At 43.3% G+C, this 16,979-nt stretch overlaps 1 protein-coding gene across 1 annotated transcript in view; it reads right to left on the reverse strand.

Moving 5' to 3' along the window:
* Nucleotides 1-16,979, reverse strand: part of LOC107296476 (vesicular glutamate transporter 1-like) — a 70,608-nt gene that overhangs the window by 12,493 nt on the left and 41,136 nt on the right. Inside the window, exons 2-6 of the mRNA XM_015825829.1 lie at nucleotides 5,460-5,712; nucleotides 4,539-4,657; nucleotides 3,775-3,889; nucleotides 1,754-1,841; nucleotides 571-657 (exon numbers count right to left, since the gene is read on the reverse strand). Of these exons, the coding sequence (XP_015681315.1) occupies nucleotides 571-657; nucleotides 1,754-1,841; nucleotides 3,775-3,889; nucleotides 4,539-4,657; nucleotides 5,460-5,712 (662 nt within the window). The remainder of the gene's footprint in view (nucleotides 1-570; nucleotides 658-1,753; nucleotides 1,842-3,774; nucleotides 3,890-4,538; nucleotides 4,658-5,459; nucleotides 5,713-16,979) is intronic.

Raw genomic sequence — 16,979 nt, forward strand, 5'->3', positions numbered from 1 at the left:
GCCCAGTTGTTAAGCAGGTCATTATGTGACCGTGCCCGATTTTACAACCTCTTTTGTGTTGGCTGTTAATCAAGTGCCATATTCACTAAGCCAACCCATTGTTCACTATGGGATTTTTAATTTTTTTTTTGCCAGAAACTGGAAAGTAAAGCCATTTTCCTGCAAAAATGTTTTAAACCATGGTCACATGACTCTGGATCTCTGCAAACGGCCATAAATGCAGGCTGGTTGCTGATTGCCCAAAATGTGGTCACATCACCTTGTGGGTGGAGGTCGAGGCTGGCCATCAGAACTTTAAATCCAGGTTGTAAGTTCCTTTTTGGGGGTCTGTCGTAACTGGCTGCTAAGTAATTAGTTGCAAGTCAAGGACCACCTGTACTTTAACATCTGTATGGATGGAGATGGCTTATGGCGATCTTATTGGGCTGGGAATGAGATGAAGGAGATGAAGGCAATGGCACAGAGACATGGAGGATAAAAAAATCTGCTAAAGCATATTTGGGCTGTGATTAAGTCCCAGTGAAGAACAGCCCAATATGGCAGCCATCGCTTTTGTGCCAGTTCACTTACCATAGACGTAGAATACAGAGCTCCATCCTGAATATTGAACTAGAATCCCAGCAAGAGGCATGGCCACCACCGCCCCTGCATAAGAACCTGGAAAGTTATGTAGGAAATATTAGCTAAATATACAAGCCAGGATTCCTCATTCCCATCAGCCTTTGAACTGATACCACAATTTCTCTTTGATTTGAAAATGCCATTCTTAGTTGTGGTTGTAATTTTTACACAAGAGAGAAAAACAGACAATAAAACCCTATCCTCAAGAGGAACGGGAGCTAATAAATAATGGTGAAATTAAGGTGTAATTCCTTAATAATTTACCAGCAACACTAATTGAACTGGAAAGGAAACAAGAAGGGTAGAAACTACAAAATAAAATTACTAATAATATTTACAGCTGCGTGAGACTATATTGTTTCCAAGTAAACATTATAGAAATACGTTGCCTATGAATACGAGCACTGATGGATATCATGATACTGTATTGAATGCTTTGGGCAACCACTATTTTAATGTTATTACTAGATTATTATGGAAAAACAATGCCTCAGCAACAATAAGGCAAAAATGTGAAAGCAACTTAATAGTCATTTTTAGTGAGTTCATAAACCAGTCCTGTGATGATTCAACTCATGGGATGAGAGGGAAAACTCTAGTGAAGTGTTTTGATCTAGAGTTTTGCACAAAGGCTAGATCAGTGTTTTTCCAACTTGGCAAATGTAAGATGTGTGGACTTCAACTCCCAGAATTCTTCAGCCATCATGCTGCCTGAGGAATTCTGGGAGTTGAAGTCCATATATATCTTTGTTGTGTTTTCGGTTTGCTAGCAATTGACGAAGACGCATGGTGAAAACAATAGCTCTTTATTTCTCTCTCCAACTCCAAGCAAACAGCAAAGAGCACGCAGGCCTTTTATAGTGTCTGAAACCCGGACAGTGTTAACCAATAGGAATTTAGCCTTTTTGCGCCTTGCGCATGCGCGCAAGACTGGCACCACTCTGTCTGGTCCCGAGCAGCTTTTGGGATTGCCCGGGACCGTTTGCAACACTCTGAGCCTGCAGTCAGCTCCTGCAGGCTCAGGACACAACAATCTTAAAGTTGCTAAGCTTGTAAAATATTGGGTCTTGATCAAAGATTCAACTTTCCAGAAGTCAACAACTGTCAGCTTTAAGAAACAAGGCTATCTTACCACAGAAAGCTGTTGTGGCCAGGCGGCTACGTTCCAAAGGGGGTGCCCATTTGCTCCAAATACCATGGCATGCTGGGTAGGTGACTCCCTGGAGGTGAAGGGCAGAGATAAAGAGGAAGGCCAGAAATTAGATTCATTAGTTTCTTAGCTCTTTCCCATTCAGACTGTTCTGTCAGAAAGTGATAGATACATGGAGACAGACAAAATTTCATAGAAGAATTAAGCCTGTTGACCCTGAGAAAATAGGATCCTGAGAGCTGTCAGTGTGATCACCTGTGCATTAGATCCATGTCCTTTAGTTGGTCAATGTCTCCCCAGGAAATCATGAGTTGGTGGGTCCAAGCAGTGGTAAATTCATCCTTGAGAGAGGGGGTGGCTGTCTGTCGTCTTCTTGAGAAGACATTGCAAGAAGACTGTACAATATTGGATAATTTCTGACCTGTCTCCCACTTCCCTTGGGGAAGATTGTTGAGAAGGTGGTCATTCTGAGGCTTCAGAAAACTCTGGAGGAAGGGGATATCTGGATCTGCTTCTGAATCAAGGCAGAGTACCAAACTGGCACTGATCTCCCATGATAATCTAGGAAAGGACTGGGATGGGAGGTGGGGGTGGATCCATTCTGGGCCTCCCTGATCTCTGAGTGGCCTTTGATAGCATCAATAAACTGTATCCTTCTGAACTGGCTTAGGTTATTGGGAGAGTTACTCCCCCCCAGGTCTGGGATTGTTTGGACCACCAGCCTGTCTTTTGAAAGGCTCTAAAGATTTGACTTTTCTCTCAGGAGCCTTGTGGGGTCATTTTAATTATTCTGGTTGTGGGACTGTGAGAAGTTGGCTCCTATGTGAGATGGCTTATTTTTTATTTCTCTTAAAGTTGCCCTGAGTTTCTAATTGGACAGCTATAGAAAAATAAAAAATATATAAAATGAAATGAAATAAAATAAAATATAAAATAATAAAATGAAATGAAATAATAAAATAAAATAAAAAATAAAATAAAATAAAATAAAATAAAATAAAATAAAATAAAATAAAATAAAATAAAATAATAAAATAATAAAATAATAAAATAATAAAATAATATAAAATAAAATTACTGAATAGGGCAAGCCCAAGTCTGCTTGCTAAGATGAAGAACAATGGAATCTTTCTCCCATTCCAAGTATGGATCTATCTGAAGTGAATCTCATTTCAACTCTAATAGGAGTTGAGAATATATTAGATGTGAGAACAGAATCTAAAGTATGCCTACAAGCAGCCAACCAATTCAGGGGCTTATAACAGGCCATTTAGCATTCAGAGCTGTGTCTTCCAACTTCACTCTTCTCTCTCCTCTATCTGTCACCTAGACAATCTGATGACTGGGCTGATCCTACAGCTGAGATATCAAACAGCCTTCTCCAGTTTGTTGCCCCTTGGGTTGTCTTGATCTTCACTTTCCATAGCGCTTGGCATGGACTTTTGTCATGGTGGCAGGCTAAAAGCCCAACACATCAGGCTGAGGAAAACTGGTGCAAATAATACAAGATGCAAGCCCCTTGTATGGAGCTGCTGTAAGGGAATATTATTGCCAGGCAGATCAAGAACCTCTTTGTAGGGCAAAACAGGATTTATCCCATTGAGGGCAATAGCATGGCATGATTTGATGTTTTTCTTACACCTGTAGATACTGTTTAGATGTTTGTCTTATAGCTGTATGATACTTTTAGCCAATTGAATATCTCTCAATGTTTATTACTGTTAGCAATAAAAATGTTCACAACCAATGTTTCTTTTTTATTGGATTCTTGCAATACCCTGGAGATTCAGCCAGGCTTTATTTACTGTAAAGTGGAAGAATCTCACAGAATCATAGAATTGTGGAGTTGAAAGAAAGGACAAGGGTCATCTTCTAATCCAACCCTGGTGGGAGATGGAAGAGGAACACTTAGGGATATTGGGAAAACTATCTTCTGCAACTCCTATCCATTCCTGTGTCAAATTTGTGGCAAAAAAGCAAACATGTGAAGCGATCAGCCTTACCTCAACAAGCCCTTGTAGGATCCTCACAAACATCACACAGCCAAAATGGACCCGAGCAGCTGAGGGAATCAGCACGTTCAAAGTAGAGGTTGCCACAATGGCAAAGCCAAAAACCCTACAACCAATAGAAGAGGGTGTTAGTAGAAGTAGTAGCTAACAGCATTAATAATAATAATAATAATAATAATAATAATAATAATAATAATAATAATAATAATAATAATAATAATAATAATAATAATAATAATAATAATAGTAAAGTTGGAAGGGACCTTGGAGGTCATCTAGTCCAACCCCCTGCTCAGGCAGGAAACCCTATACCATTTCGGACAAATGGCTGTCCAGTCTCTTCTTAAAAGCCTCCAGTGTTGGAGCATTCACCGCTTCTGGAGGCAGCACAAAGCCCCAAGCACAAAGCCCAGAAGCGATTTCCAAGTAGAAACAAAAGTACTTATATTTTTTTCTTTAATCAAAGCAGTCAACTACCTGTATGATTCAAATTGGTATCTTTAGAAAAGAACATGCAGCTTGAATCGTAACTGTTCAACTATGGTGTTGGACTGAGTCTATAGACTCAGATCAACTGAGACCTGATTTAATGGCATTTTCAAGAGTTGCTGGTCTCTTAACTTTCATTAGCCCAGCCAGGATGGCCAGTGGTGATGGGCAGCAGAAGACCAAGACACCAACATTTTGATGGCCGAAGATTCCCTAGCTGATCTACACACAAACATATATTCCACTTCCCCCCTCAAAACATTTACCTGTTAGCTGCAAATTTCTGTGCTATGAACCCCCCTGGGATCTGAGTGACGATGTAACCCCAGAAGAATGACCCGTGGATCATGCCTACTGTCTCTGGATCCCAGATGAACTCAGCTTTCTAAGCAGGAAAGGATAAGAAACAAAAGACGGGGACACATGAGCAGGCATTTCCTGATCAGAGCCACCTATAGTACCTCCTAGATAGGACTTGGAGCAACTTGGAGAAATGCAACTGAGACAGTTTATCGCATTCTGCAGAAAAGAAAAAGGAAGAAAAAGACTTGCAGAAAATCATTTCAGGTAAATGAAATTGTACGTGGACCATTAAGTCCAGAAGTTCAACTTATTTACAGTACGTGCACAGCTGACAGCACATATTAACCTGAATGGAGGCTGAAGAGAGTGTTTTTGAGAATGTGAAGAGTGAAGAGTGCATTCCTCTGAGACCTGGCACCAGAATACCCAGAATTAGGGAAAACACATAAGTGATTGTCAGCAGTGGTGGGATTCAAATATGTGAACAACCGATTCTCTATGTGGATTCCACTTCCGGAAGTCCATTCTGGGCCTGGGCAACAAAAAATTAGCTACCGGTTCTGCCAAAGTGGTGCGAACTGGCTGAATCCCACCACTGATTGTCAGGCTTGTTCTCTCTTCCTGATGTTTATTTTTAGAAATTAAGCATCTGTTAAGAATTGTGTACATTTTGTTTTCTATGTGAGTGGTGGCTTGTATTTTTATAAACCCAGGCTTCTCAGACTTCTAGAGCTTCGTCTTCGTCTGTTGAGCTGATGCATCCTGCACAATTCTAAAAAAGGTGCAGAATGTCTGTTGATATGAATGGCTCCCTAAAAAAACAAAAAACACCCTGAACCAAAACACACTTACTTTCCATTAACAGAGGACGAAAACAGCCTCACCTTCACAATGACTTTATCCCCTTCGTAGACGGTGTTATTATTAACCATGCTGACAATGGCCACACCCAGGTTGCATCGGATGCCAAAGCTGATGCAGAAACCCAGACCGCAGAGGATGGCAATGATGTAACGGCGAGGCAGGCCAAAGCAGGTGCAGTCTATGACGGGCTGGGTCTTCTCGGTCACTTCAACAGGCCGCCCCTCTTCTGTCAGCTCGATGGTCTCCCCGCCGGGCTGCTTCCGTTCTAGAATTCTGGGGGTGGAGACGGCAGGCAGGGTGGGAACAAAAAATGGGTGTATGTGACAAAATTAGCACTTTGATGTAGTGGCTGTGATTCACTTAACAACCACCTTGCCCTAGCAGCCAAACTTTTGGTCCCAATTGTGGTCCTAAGTCAAGGACTACCTGTATTATGTTCAATGAAAAATCTAGACAGATTAGAATGATTAGAATAGAATAGAGCTGGAAAGGACCTTGGAGGTCTTCTAGTCCAGCCCCCTGCTCAAGCAGGAGGACCTATACCATCTCAGGCAAGTGACTGTCCAGTCTCTTCTTAAAAATCTCCAGTGATGGAGTGCCCACGATTTCTGGAGGCAGGCTGTTCCACTGGTTAATTATCCTCACTGTCAGGAAGTTTCTCCTTAATTCCAGGTTGCTTCTCTCCTTGATCAGTTTCCAACCATTGTTTCTTGTCCTGCCCTCTGGTGCTTTGGAGAATAACGTGACCCCCTCTTCTTTGTGGCAGCCCCTCAAATACTGGAATACTGCTATCATGTCTCCCCTATTTCTTCTTTTCTTTAGACTAGCCAAACCCAAGTCCTGCAGCCGTTCTTCATATGTTTTAGTCTCCAGGCCTTCAATCATCCTAGTTGCTCTTCTCTGAATTTTTTCCAAATTCTCAATATCTTTTTTGTGATATGGTGACCAAAATTGGCTGCAGTATTCCAGGTGTGGTCTTACTAGGGTTTTATAAAGTGGTACTAATACTTTGTGTGATCTTGTTTCTATGCCTCTGTTTATACAACCCAGGATTGTATCAGCTTTTTTGGCTGCTGCTGAAAACTGCTGGCTCATGGTCAAGTGATCATCCACTAGGACTCCAAGGTCCCTCTCATAGTTACTGTTTTTAAGCCAGGTCTCGCCCAATCTGTACTTATACCTTTGATTTTTACTGCCTAAATGTAAAACTTTGCTTTTCTCCACATTGAAACTCATTTTGTTGGATAGGGACCATTATTCAAGTTTGTTATGATCTTTTTGGACCCTGAGTTTGTCTTTTGGGGTGTTGGCTACTCCTATCAGTTTCGTGTCATCAGTAAATCTGAGGAGTTCCCCTTCAATTCCCTCATCTAAGTCATTTATGAAGATATTGAAGAGTACTGGGCCTAAGACAGAACCTTATGGTGCCCCACTGCTTAATTTTCTCCATGTGGATATGGTGCCAGGATGACAGAACTCTTCTTCAGATTCAGTGTTAAAGATGAATTTCTTGTCAGGGATGATATAAAAATACAGGTATTATAGCAGAAGGCTCATATTTAACATATAACAAGGTTGCCCAGGCATTCTTCATTAAGGCCTCCATCTCTGGGCTGCAGAGACCCACATGACTGTTAGATGGCAGCAAAGGAGTTTCGTATTTTTGTGACCTTTTTTATTTTATTTTATGTATTTATTTAAAAATCACTCCATTAACTGATTCTAAGGCATACAGCTAGATGCAACTGCACAATCAAAGTCCTGTCTTTTTTTTAAACACACATTGTGCATTGCAACACACATAAAAACACGGAGGGCTTCCATCATGCAGGTGTGGCCTCCATCTTCTTCTTGTCATTTGATCTCTCTCTCTCTCTGCAAACTTCCCTCAATATAGCTATGTGTTTTACAAGCTTCTATTTTTTTTTTTTTACCAAGTAAGGAATTATATTTTGACCTTCTTCCCTTGTAAATACAAGGGAAGGCAGGGATTCAATTTATGCCTTCCTGGTGCTCATCAGAATTCACTGACTCTTGTGAGTTGGTGAGCAAAAAAGAGAGAAAAACTCAATTGCTTTCATATATGCAAAATAAGAGATTTATCTTGGATAATACCAGGCATAAAATCAATAAAACAAAATCAATAATGTAGGGAAGAGCACTGTTTCGTGACTGGCAGATGCACTTAGCATGGGAAGAGGTTCTACCATAGGAGGCAGGCTAACGATGCCAGGAGGGTTGAACTGTCCCGTAACTATGGGGAAGGGGATATACATGGGCAGGTCAGTATATTTCCTTTCCTAGGGAAAATATGGTACAGTTACTTTATTTTAGAAAAACAAAAACCCTAAACTAAATCTTAAGGTGACCAACCGTCCTCCTTTAGGGAGGACAGTCCTCCTTTTGTAAGTTCTGTCCTCCCTCGAAAAGTGTCCTCCTACATGTCCTCCTTTTCGATATTTGAAGACTAATCTGCAGGGCTTTTTTTTCCTCATAGAACGCTCAGAACGGCGTTCCGGCACCTTTTTTGATGGTTTTTTTTTCAATTTTTGCATGAGCTGTGCTACTCCCCCTATTGGCTTTCGAAAGCCAATAGGAATTGCTGCTGAGTGCGCCAAAACACCCAGCCGGCAAACTTTGCACATGCAAGTTGTCTGCAGCGAAGGCGAATTGGCAGGAACTTTGCACCCCTCCCTGCTACCCAACTACACCATCTCCTAGTTAGTTCCGAGGATACCTGGAGGAGACTGGAGCAGTAAGTTTCTCTTGATCTTCGGCTCTGCTAGGGCAATAATGGCTGCGGGCGCAAGAGGCAGGGGCGGTGGGGGTTCTGCGGGCAGGGGTGTGAGGGGCGGCAGCGGCCGGCTGCCCCCCGTGCTGTGGGAGCCGCAGGGCCCTCTCTACATGGGGCTGCGCAGGGTGGGCGGTGGTGCTGGCGGGGCGGCTGCAGGCGGGGTGTGTTGATGGTGGGCTGCCCCCGGGGCCGGAGCCGGCGCGGCTGATGCTTTGGGAGCCACGGGGCCCACTCTACATTGCGGGGCAGCGGTGCTGGCGGGGCGGCTGCGGGCGGGGATGCGGCGGGCGGTTGACCTTCCATTCGCCGGGCCAGCTTTTATGATATTTTTTTCTTCAATTTATTTGTGTCCTCCTTTTCATTGTAAAAAAGTTGGTCACCTTATAAATCTATTTTTGGTCTTGGCAACTTTCATGTATGTCTTTCTCAGATGGGCAAGAAAGCCTCTCATCAAGGAACTAATGCAGGAGAGAAGCAACCTAGAACTAAGGAGAAATTTCCTGACAATTAGAACAATTTAATCTGCGGAACGACTTGCCTCCAGAAGTTGTGGGTGCTCCAACACTGAAGGTTTTTAAGAAAAGATTAGACAGCCATTTGTCTGAAATGGTGTAGGGTTTCCTGCTTGAGCAGGGGGTTGGGTTAGAAGACCTCCAAGGTCCCTTCCAACTCTGTTAGTCTGTTATCAATTTTTGGCAGTACTAGGGGTACTATCAAGGGGGTCTGCTGGTGGCCTTGGGACTGCCTTACAGGCTCATCCTGGTCTAATGAATGGAAAGGGGAGTTTGGCCTACTTCCCAACCTGTACTGAAGAATTAATAGACTGTTTCACTGAAAGCAGAGTGACCTGTAACTAGGCGGCTGTGAGAAGGAATTGCAAAAGTTCTCTCCTGCCAAGGATTGTAGAGAAGCTTGGAGCCCTCCCAAGTCCTTGTCCGTCACCAGCCTCTTCCTGCTCTTCCATACCGTCTTGTCAGCCTGGTGGAGAGCCGGGTGCAACCCACGCAGAAGCTGTTCTGAGCAGAGCCGATGCAGATGAGCAGCGAGCTCCGTCTCGGCTCCAGGCCCAAGAATTCTTTCTCTTGCTTAGCAACCAAGGAACACGGTCCTTCTTCTCAATCCTGCTTTTCCTGACCCTCTCTTCCCTCATCCCAAAATTCTCCCTGCCCTTCTTCTAAGTCCTCCGTACCTCTCCTGCCTTCCTCTGCCTCGCAGGAATGCAATGGTAACATTTCGGTCCTGGCACGAAGGAAATTTTCTACATCTTTCTGAAACTCCCCAGTGCTTAGGAGACCAGATGGACAGAATGGCCCGTGTTCATTTTCTCAACCTTAAATTCATTGCATTCCATTTTAAATAGGGATAATTTTTAATGATTTTAATAATGTCACAGCTACAAATATTTGGTTTTTAATTGGCTTTTATAGGGGAAATGTTGTGTGTGTTGTTTGTATTGTGTTATTTTAATATGCTGTGAGCCGCCCTGAGTCCCGTGGGGAGAAGGGCGGCATATAAATTATGAAAAAAAATAAAAATAAAAATAAATAAATTTCTGCCTGTTTTTTTTTATCCTTTTCTTTTGGGCTGCCCCCCCCAAATCATACATATTTCCCTGTGCATTTTCTCATTATTGTATTTTTGCACACTGCCTACCAATTTTCTTGGTATTGTCATATACTATTTGATTGAATACAAATGCATTTTAATGCCATGTTTGCAAAGATATGCATCGTTTCACTAATATGCACATTCCGTATGCCTTAAAAAAGTAAGAACACTATTGCAGAATTCAGAGAGGTGTGACTATCAAAGAACCACTGTATTTTTGTCTCACTCAGGAAGTGCTAATTTGGTAAGTTTAGTAAAATTCCACCTCCGTTTCTACTTCTGGCCTCTATTTCTACCATTCTCTGTTCCTTTCATTAATTACTGAATTATTTATTAAACCTGTGAAACTAGTTGAGATGCATCTAATACTAGTGAAAAAGAAAAGGGACATGGGATTTGTGGATTTATAAAACACCCCTTTGTCTTTCTAGATTTTTAACTCTGAATTCTTAGTTGAAATTTCCAGGTACATGCAGCAGGTATAAATACACTTGCCATCAATACAGGTGGTCCTCAACCTATGACCACAATTGAGCCCAAAATTTCTATTAAGTGAGGCCGTTGTAAAGTGAATTTTGCCCCATTTTACAACCTTTCTTGCCACACCTGTTACATGAATCACTGCAGTTGTTAAATTAGTAACACGGTTGATAAGTGAATCTGGCTTCCCCATTGACTTTGCTTGTCAGAAGGGGGTCGCAAAAGGGGATCACATGATCCCAGGATACTGCAACTTTCATAAATATGAGTCAATTGCCAAGCATCTGAAATTTGATCACATGGGATTCTGGGATTCTGCAATGGTTGTTTGTGTAAAAACAGCCATAAATCCCTTTTTTCAGTACCATTGTAACTTTGGTCACTATATGAACTGTTTAAATCGAGGACCACCTGTGTAAAAAATGGAGACCTTTATAGAGGTTGGACTGCAAATCTCGGAATTCCAAGCTGTGGTGGCCAATGGCGATGCTTCTTGTTTCTAAGGTTTGACATCACTCTTCTCCTCCCACCCGCTAGAAGAGAATCTATTCATGGATTGGCTGAATTGACTACACTGGGAGAAATACCAGTGGAACTGTAATTTTTTTCCACAGATAACACAACCACCCATTTTATGAATTTCTCTCCCATATCTTTCAACAAAAGTCAAACACACAAAACTTAACCCATGAATTCCTGTCAGTACCGTATAATGTTACCTCTCTACTTTTCTAAAAATTAGGAGAGCATACCTGAACAAATTATATCCTAGGTCTAAAAAAATACCACTTGAATATTTTGCTGCGGAGTGTCTAATAAATTATGATTGTAGCTGTTTGTTGTCCTGCACAAAAGCAATACAGAGCTTTTATAAGGAATTTTGAAAAATATGGGTGGTCTTTGCTGCCTTTAATTTCTGGCTGTGATCAAAAAGGCTATTTGACATGGATACAAAATACTGGATATTATTTTATTCAATACTTTTTTGGAAAATATTGATTTTGTTGCCACATGAGTTTATTACAATATTTATTATATATTGATTAATATTATAGAGATACGCTGGATTTTATAATAATCAATGTTATATTCCTGTTTTAATGTTTATCTATAAACTATGAACTTGGGGGGTGGGTGGGATTTCAGAGGGCCTGTTGAATAATTGATATGTTATATAAGACAACTAATTATTTTCCTATGATAAGAGCCATGGTGGCACAGTGGTTAAAATGCAATACTGCAGGTCAACCTATTGCTCACTCCAGCAGTTCGATCCTGACCGGCTCAAAGTTGACTCAGCCTTCCATCCTTCCGAGGTCGGTAAAATGAGGACCCAGATTGTTGGGGGCAATAGGCTGACTCTGTAAACTGCTTAGAGAGTGCTGCGAAGAACTGTGAAGCGGTATATAAGTCTAAATCTTATTGCTATTGCTATATCTGATGATTTTCATTTTTTCTGAATAGCTGCTATCCTCTCCTTCCTCCTAGGACAAGTTGCCAGAAAATTGTCACTGTTTTGTTGTTGTTAGTTGCGAAGTCGTGTCCGACCCATCGCAACCCCATGGACAATGTTCCTCCAGGCCTTCCTGTCCTCTACCATCTTCTGGAGTCCATTTAAGCTCATGCCTACTGCTTCAGTGACTCCATCCAGCCACCTCATTCTCTGTCGTCCCCTTCTTCTATTGCCCTCAATCTTTCCCAGCATTAGGCTCTTCTCCAGTGAGTCCTTCCTTCTCATTAGGTGGCCAAAGTACTTGAGTCACTGTTACTTTCCCTTTAATCAATCTGTCTTAGGTAGAAAGGACCTAACCTTGAACAAATTGTAACAACGGCAAATTTTGCATTAAAATTCTTAGGAAGGAGCCCTGTTCAAAAAGTCTCTCTCTTGCTGGAATAATGAGGAAAATACTGACACAGCTAACAAAAACTTAAGGCTGTCTCAGTCATGAACTAGATATGAGAGAAAGGCAAAGACGCGGTGAAGAAAAAAAATATTTGTACAATAATTAGGTGTAATTGAGAAAAAAAAACACATATTATTTTCTCCCTTATTACGATGCCACCCAAGACCAACCTCAAGCTGTGCACAGTACGGGTAGTCCCAGTGGTGGGTTTCAAATATAGGAACAACTGGTTCTCTGTGTGGATGCTGCTTCCGGAAGTCCATTCTGGGCTTGGGCAACAAAAAGTAGCTACCGGTTCTGCCGAAGTGGTGCGAACCAGATGAATCCCACCACTGGGTAGTCCTCAAATTACAACCATTTGTTTAACAACCATTCAAAGATATGATGGCACGGAAAATGTGATTTATGACCAATCCTTGAAGTTATGACTGTCACAAGTTGTGGGTGCTTGCCTTCAGAAGTCGTGGGTGCTTCATCACTGGAGGTTTTTAAGAAGAGACTGGACAGTCACTTGTCTGAAATGGCATAGGGCAGTGATGGCAAATCTTTTAGAGACTGAGTGCCCAAACTGCAACCCTAAACCCACTTATTTATCGCAAAGTGCCAGGGCCGCATCAGCATTGTGGTGCCCTCAGGGGGCAGGGGGACGTGGCCCACTGGGTGGGCGTAGCTGCAGTGGTCATGGCACACTGGGTGGGCATGGCCGGGGTGGGCGTGGCCACCTCAATGTTGCTCGTGGGGGGATGCCTGTGGGGACTGGGCAGGATTGGGGGAGATCCAGGGGGTCTCTGGTGGGTGGGGCGGTGGGCAGGAGGCTTTTCCTGTGGGGTGAAGCAGGGGGCAGGGCGGGGGTGCCATTGCTGCAGGGCAAGGTGAGGCAGGGGCTAGGGCACACAGAGTCCAGCGAGCGCATGAGGGCGTGCTGTACCACCTCTACTTGAGCTTGCTAGCCAGCTGCTTCGCCTCCTTTGTGCTGGGTGGGGCTGCTGCTCTGGGCGCCGGTGGGGGCCTAATGCAGGGCTTTTCAACCGGTGGTACGCATACCACTTGTGGTACTTTGCCACATGGCAGGTGGTACGTGATTGCTAGCCAAGTATAGGAGGGGAGGGGAATGAGCCAAAGCGAGCCAAGCCTGAGGGAGAGGCAGCTGCAGCTGCAGGACTGTCTGGGCTTGGCAGAAGCCCCAGTAGCCACAGGGCTCCAGCTGATTGGCTCCAGCTGATTGGCTTCCCGAAGCAGCTTGGAGCTGGAGGCGAACTGAAGAAAAAGGAGAGGCTATAAAAGAACGTGGTTTGGGTGGGGGAAGGGGAAAAAAGACATCAGGAAAGGTTTAATCCCTTTAAACAAATGTAATTAGTTTTACCCCCTTTAATTGAGTCTGTCTGTGGCTTTTAGAAAATTTTCTTTGAAGGTAAATAGGCTTAATTTAAAGCTAAAGCTTTTCGCAATTGCCGGAGCCTTTCAGTCAAAGATTGCAACATTGTGACATGTGACACGCCTGAGGCAGCTTCAAGAGAAAAAAAACTGAGTTTGTGTTTCTTTATTTTCTCCCTTTGCACTTGATTCCTGTGTCTTTAAGGGTACAGGGAAGGGATTGGAAAAGCTCAGAAGGGCCAACCAGCTAGCTCAGGAGTCTACAAACTTAGCAACTTTAAGACCTGTGGACTTCAACTCCCAGAATTCCTCAACCAGCCATGAGGGCTGAGGAATTCTGGGAGTTGAAGTCCACAAGTCATAAAAGTGCCAAGTTTGAATTTATCATACATTTGTCAGTGCAAAGGGAAAGTGATTCAGCAAAGGAACAGCCACAGAAGAAATTAAAACTGGTACTTTTTTTCTTTTTTTCTACAGTTTGTAATATTTTATTAGATTATAGAATAAAATACAAAAATACAAAAGCAAATAGTAGGACACAGTGGGGAGGAAAAAGGGGGAAAAAGTGAGGGGGAGAAGGGAAAAAGAACATACTTCCTCTGTTGCAGTAGAAGGAAGCATTAACATTGAACCTCAACTTTTTACCTTTCCATGATATTATAAACTAGCCATTTCTATAACAACAAATGAATCTAATCAGTAAAACCCATGTCAGTTTGGCAACTGACATGTATTTACAATGGTTGCAGCATCCTGAGGTCACGTGATAGCCATTCACAACCTCCCTAGGGTCCCTCTGACAAGCAAAGTTAATGTCAGAAGCCAGATTAGCTTAGCAACCATGACAAAAAAAAGATTGTAAAATCAGGTGCAGCTCCCTTAACAACTGCATCACTTAGCAATGGAAGTTCCAGTCCCAATTGTAGTTGTAACTTGAGGCCTACCTATAAAATCTATATGGGTTTTGACAACCATTACCTTGAGGGAAACTGAGTTACTGCAGAACCTCGATACGGAGGCCATCAGGAGTGACCACAGATCTGGTCCAAAAGATCAAGATGATGGCTCTGACAGTACAATCAAAGTTGTGCCTGTTTTTTATGAGCATTGCACAAACCGCGTGCAAAGAGAGAGAGAGAGAGAGAGAGAGAGAGAGAGAGAGAGAGAGAGAGAGAGAGAGAGAGAGAAGACTTTTAATTGCACTGCCGTAGCCATCATCTTGACTTTTTTGACCACTGCTTACATACAGCTACGGAGGCAACAGAGACAGGAGGAGGCAAGAGTTTTCAATTGAATGAGTGTTTCACCCACTCAAGGATGGGTGGAAAGTGCTTCAATTCAGCCATGTACAAATGCCCTGAGAGCTGTTTTCTAAAAACTTTGTTTAGCCTGCATTTCAACAGATCAGGGTAAAGGAGGAAGAGCCCATGAAGATGGTGGATAAAGCCTGGTAGACAGATTCACCCCATTTGTTTTTGCACTGCCAGGATTATTGGTTGTCACCCAAGAGGGAGGGCAGCCAAACTGGAGGGCTCAACCAGTCACTTCACTTATCACATGCTTCCCCAGAAAAATCAGCACAGCACCAATTGGCAGTGAGTCAGAACATAGGTAACACAGGTAGGGTAGAGGCTGGCAGTAGACAGAGCAGCTCTGATTGGATGGTGGGGAATGGAAGGATGTATACTCCTTGCAGACAGCTGGTCATTTGCATTCTTTTGGAGAGTCATTGAGGCCACTTGGAGGTTTATCTATGTCCTCAAGGCTGCCTGAGTGGTGCAAATGGGTGTGGAGCCTTCTTGGAACTGCTGAAAGGACTGTGTTGTAGACTGAAGATAGATGATGTCATATCCCTCCCGCTTTATTGAGACAGGGCTGTTGGTGAGAAGCGAAACGTCTTCAAAGAACAACAAGAAAGTCCAGTTGCCTCTTGAAAAAGCACCTTTGGGATAACCATGACCTGGATGCCTGAGAATCTCCATAGACATCCAGGTTGGTTGTGGTGGACCCTGGCAGATCCTTAAGATGTTGATCCCTGGCACTGTGCTCAAGTGAACTTTTAAAATGGTCATATTCCAGGATTCCGATATTTCCATCCATAATTCTTTCTGCCTGTCCTGAGGAAGATTTTCTTCTGCTAGCTATTCTCTGCCCTTTGCAAGAGAGCGTGCTGCCTACCTCTGGATTTTGCACAACTCTGGATATGATCCCTTGTGCTGACGTCAGCTCTAGGTGGTGGAGCCAGCTGGCAGCTTAGGAGGAATGGTTTTAAATATCCCTGGCTGTGCTGTCCTCTGCCAGCAGCTTTGCTGTGACCTTGAATAGTACCATAAGCTTCTCAGACTCCAGGATCTTGCTTCTCTTTCGCCTTATAATATCCATTCTAGGTACTAGATACTAACCACAGGGGAGAGCAGAAACAATCACAGAGGCTGAGTATTTCTATAATCATACAGAAGATCCAGCACAGACTGGCAATACTTAATTTTCAGGGTGGTTTCTCAAAAGTAAATCTTATTAATTTTGATGGATTGTCCTCCAGAGTTAGAATTCATACAGCTTCAGCCACAATAGCTTTGATGCTGCTCAGGCCTTTTATGAACTCATCAAATCTTTTCTATCTAGTGACCTCCAGATGTTTTGGGCCTAAGGATCCAAATGTATCCCAGATGCACCAGGCTGGGGAAAACACATCCGTGTTTGTCCATTTAACTGATGTCTTTATGTCTAACAATCAAAAGACCCTCAAAGAAATAACTCAAAATGTTAGTCGCTAACATTGCACACTGGAAAGATGGGATATTAGTCTGTGGTTTTGAACTTTAAGGCAATGCTGTAAGTTGGTATCTTATTGAATGTTCTCCAAAGTGCTAATTTGCTTCTAGTGGGTCTAGAGAGGGCTTGGATATAAGCATTTCCTATTTTGCTAGTGTCATGCCTCCGTCCAAGCCTGACTCTGAGGAAGACATGGAGTTCCCTGTTGAGGCCCAGGAGGGGGTCTCTGTGGCTTCAGAGGACTGTGGGGAGGAGCAGGCTGAGGCAGGCCAGGGCCCTTCAGGTTTGGAACAGGGAAGGCAGAGTTCAGGCGAGGAGCAAGGCCCCTCCCCGCCTGATCCTAGAGCAAGGAGAGCAGAGAGGAGGAGGGAACAACGGAGGCAGGCTCACTTGCTCGGGAGGAGAGCGTCCCGCCCCACTCCACAAGGCACACCTGGGGAGTAGGATTTAAGGAGACGCTGTGGGGTGGGGCATTTGCCGGGAACAAACGTGAAATCTTGAGATAGTGTGCTCTTGTAACCTGGACACTTTGTATTCTGGACCAGTTTGCTTCCTGCTGATCTCTCCTTGCAGTCTGCAGTGTGCAGTTCGCAGTTCACAGGCAA

Source organism: Protobothrops mucrosquamatus, unplaced genomic scaffold (genome assembly GCF_001527695.2).
Source record: "Protobothrops mucrosquamatus isolate PMUCROS unplaced genomic scaffold, P.Mucros_1.0 scaffold2824, whole genome shotgun sequence".
Taxonomy (NCBI): Eukaryota; Metazoa; Chordata; class Lepidosauria; order Squamata; family Viperidae; genus Protobothrops; species Protobothrops mucrosquamatus.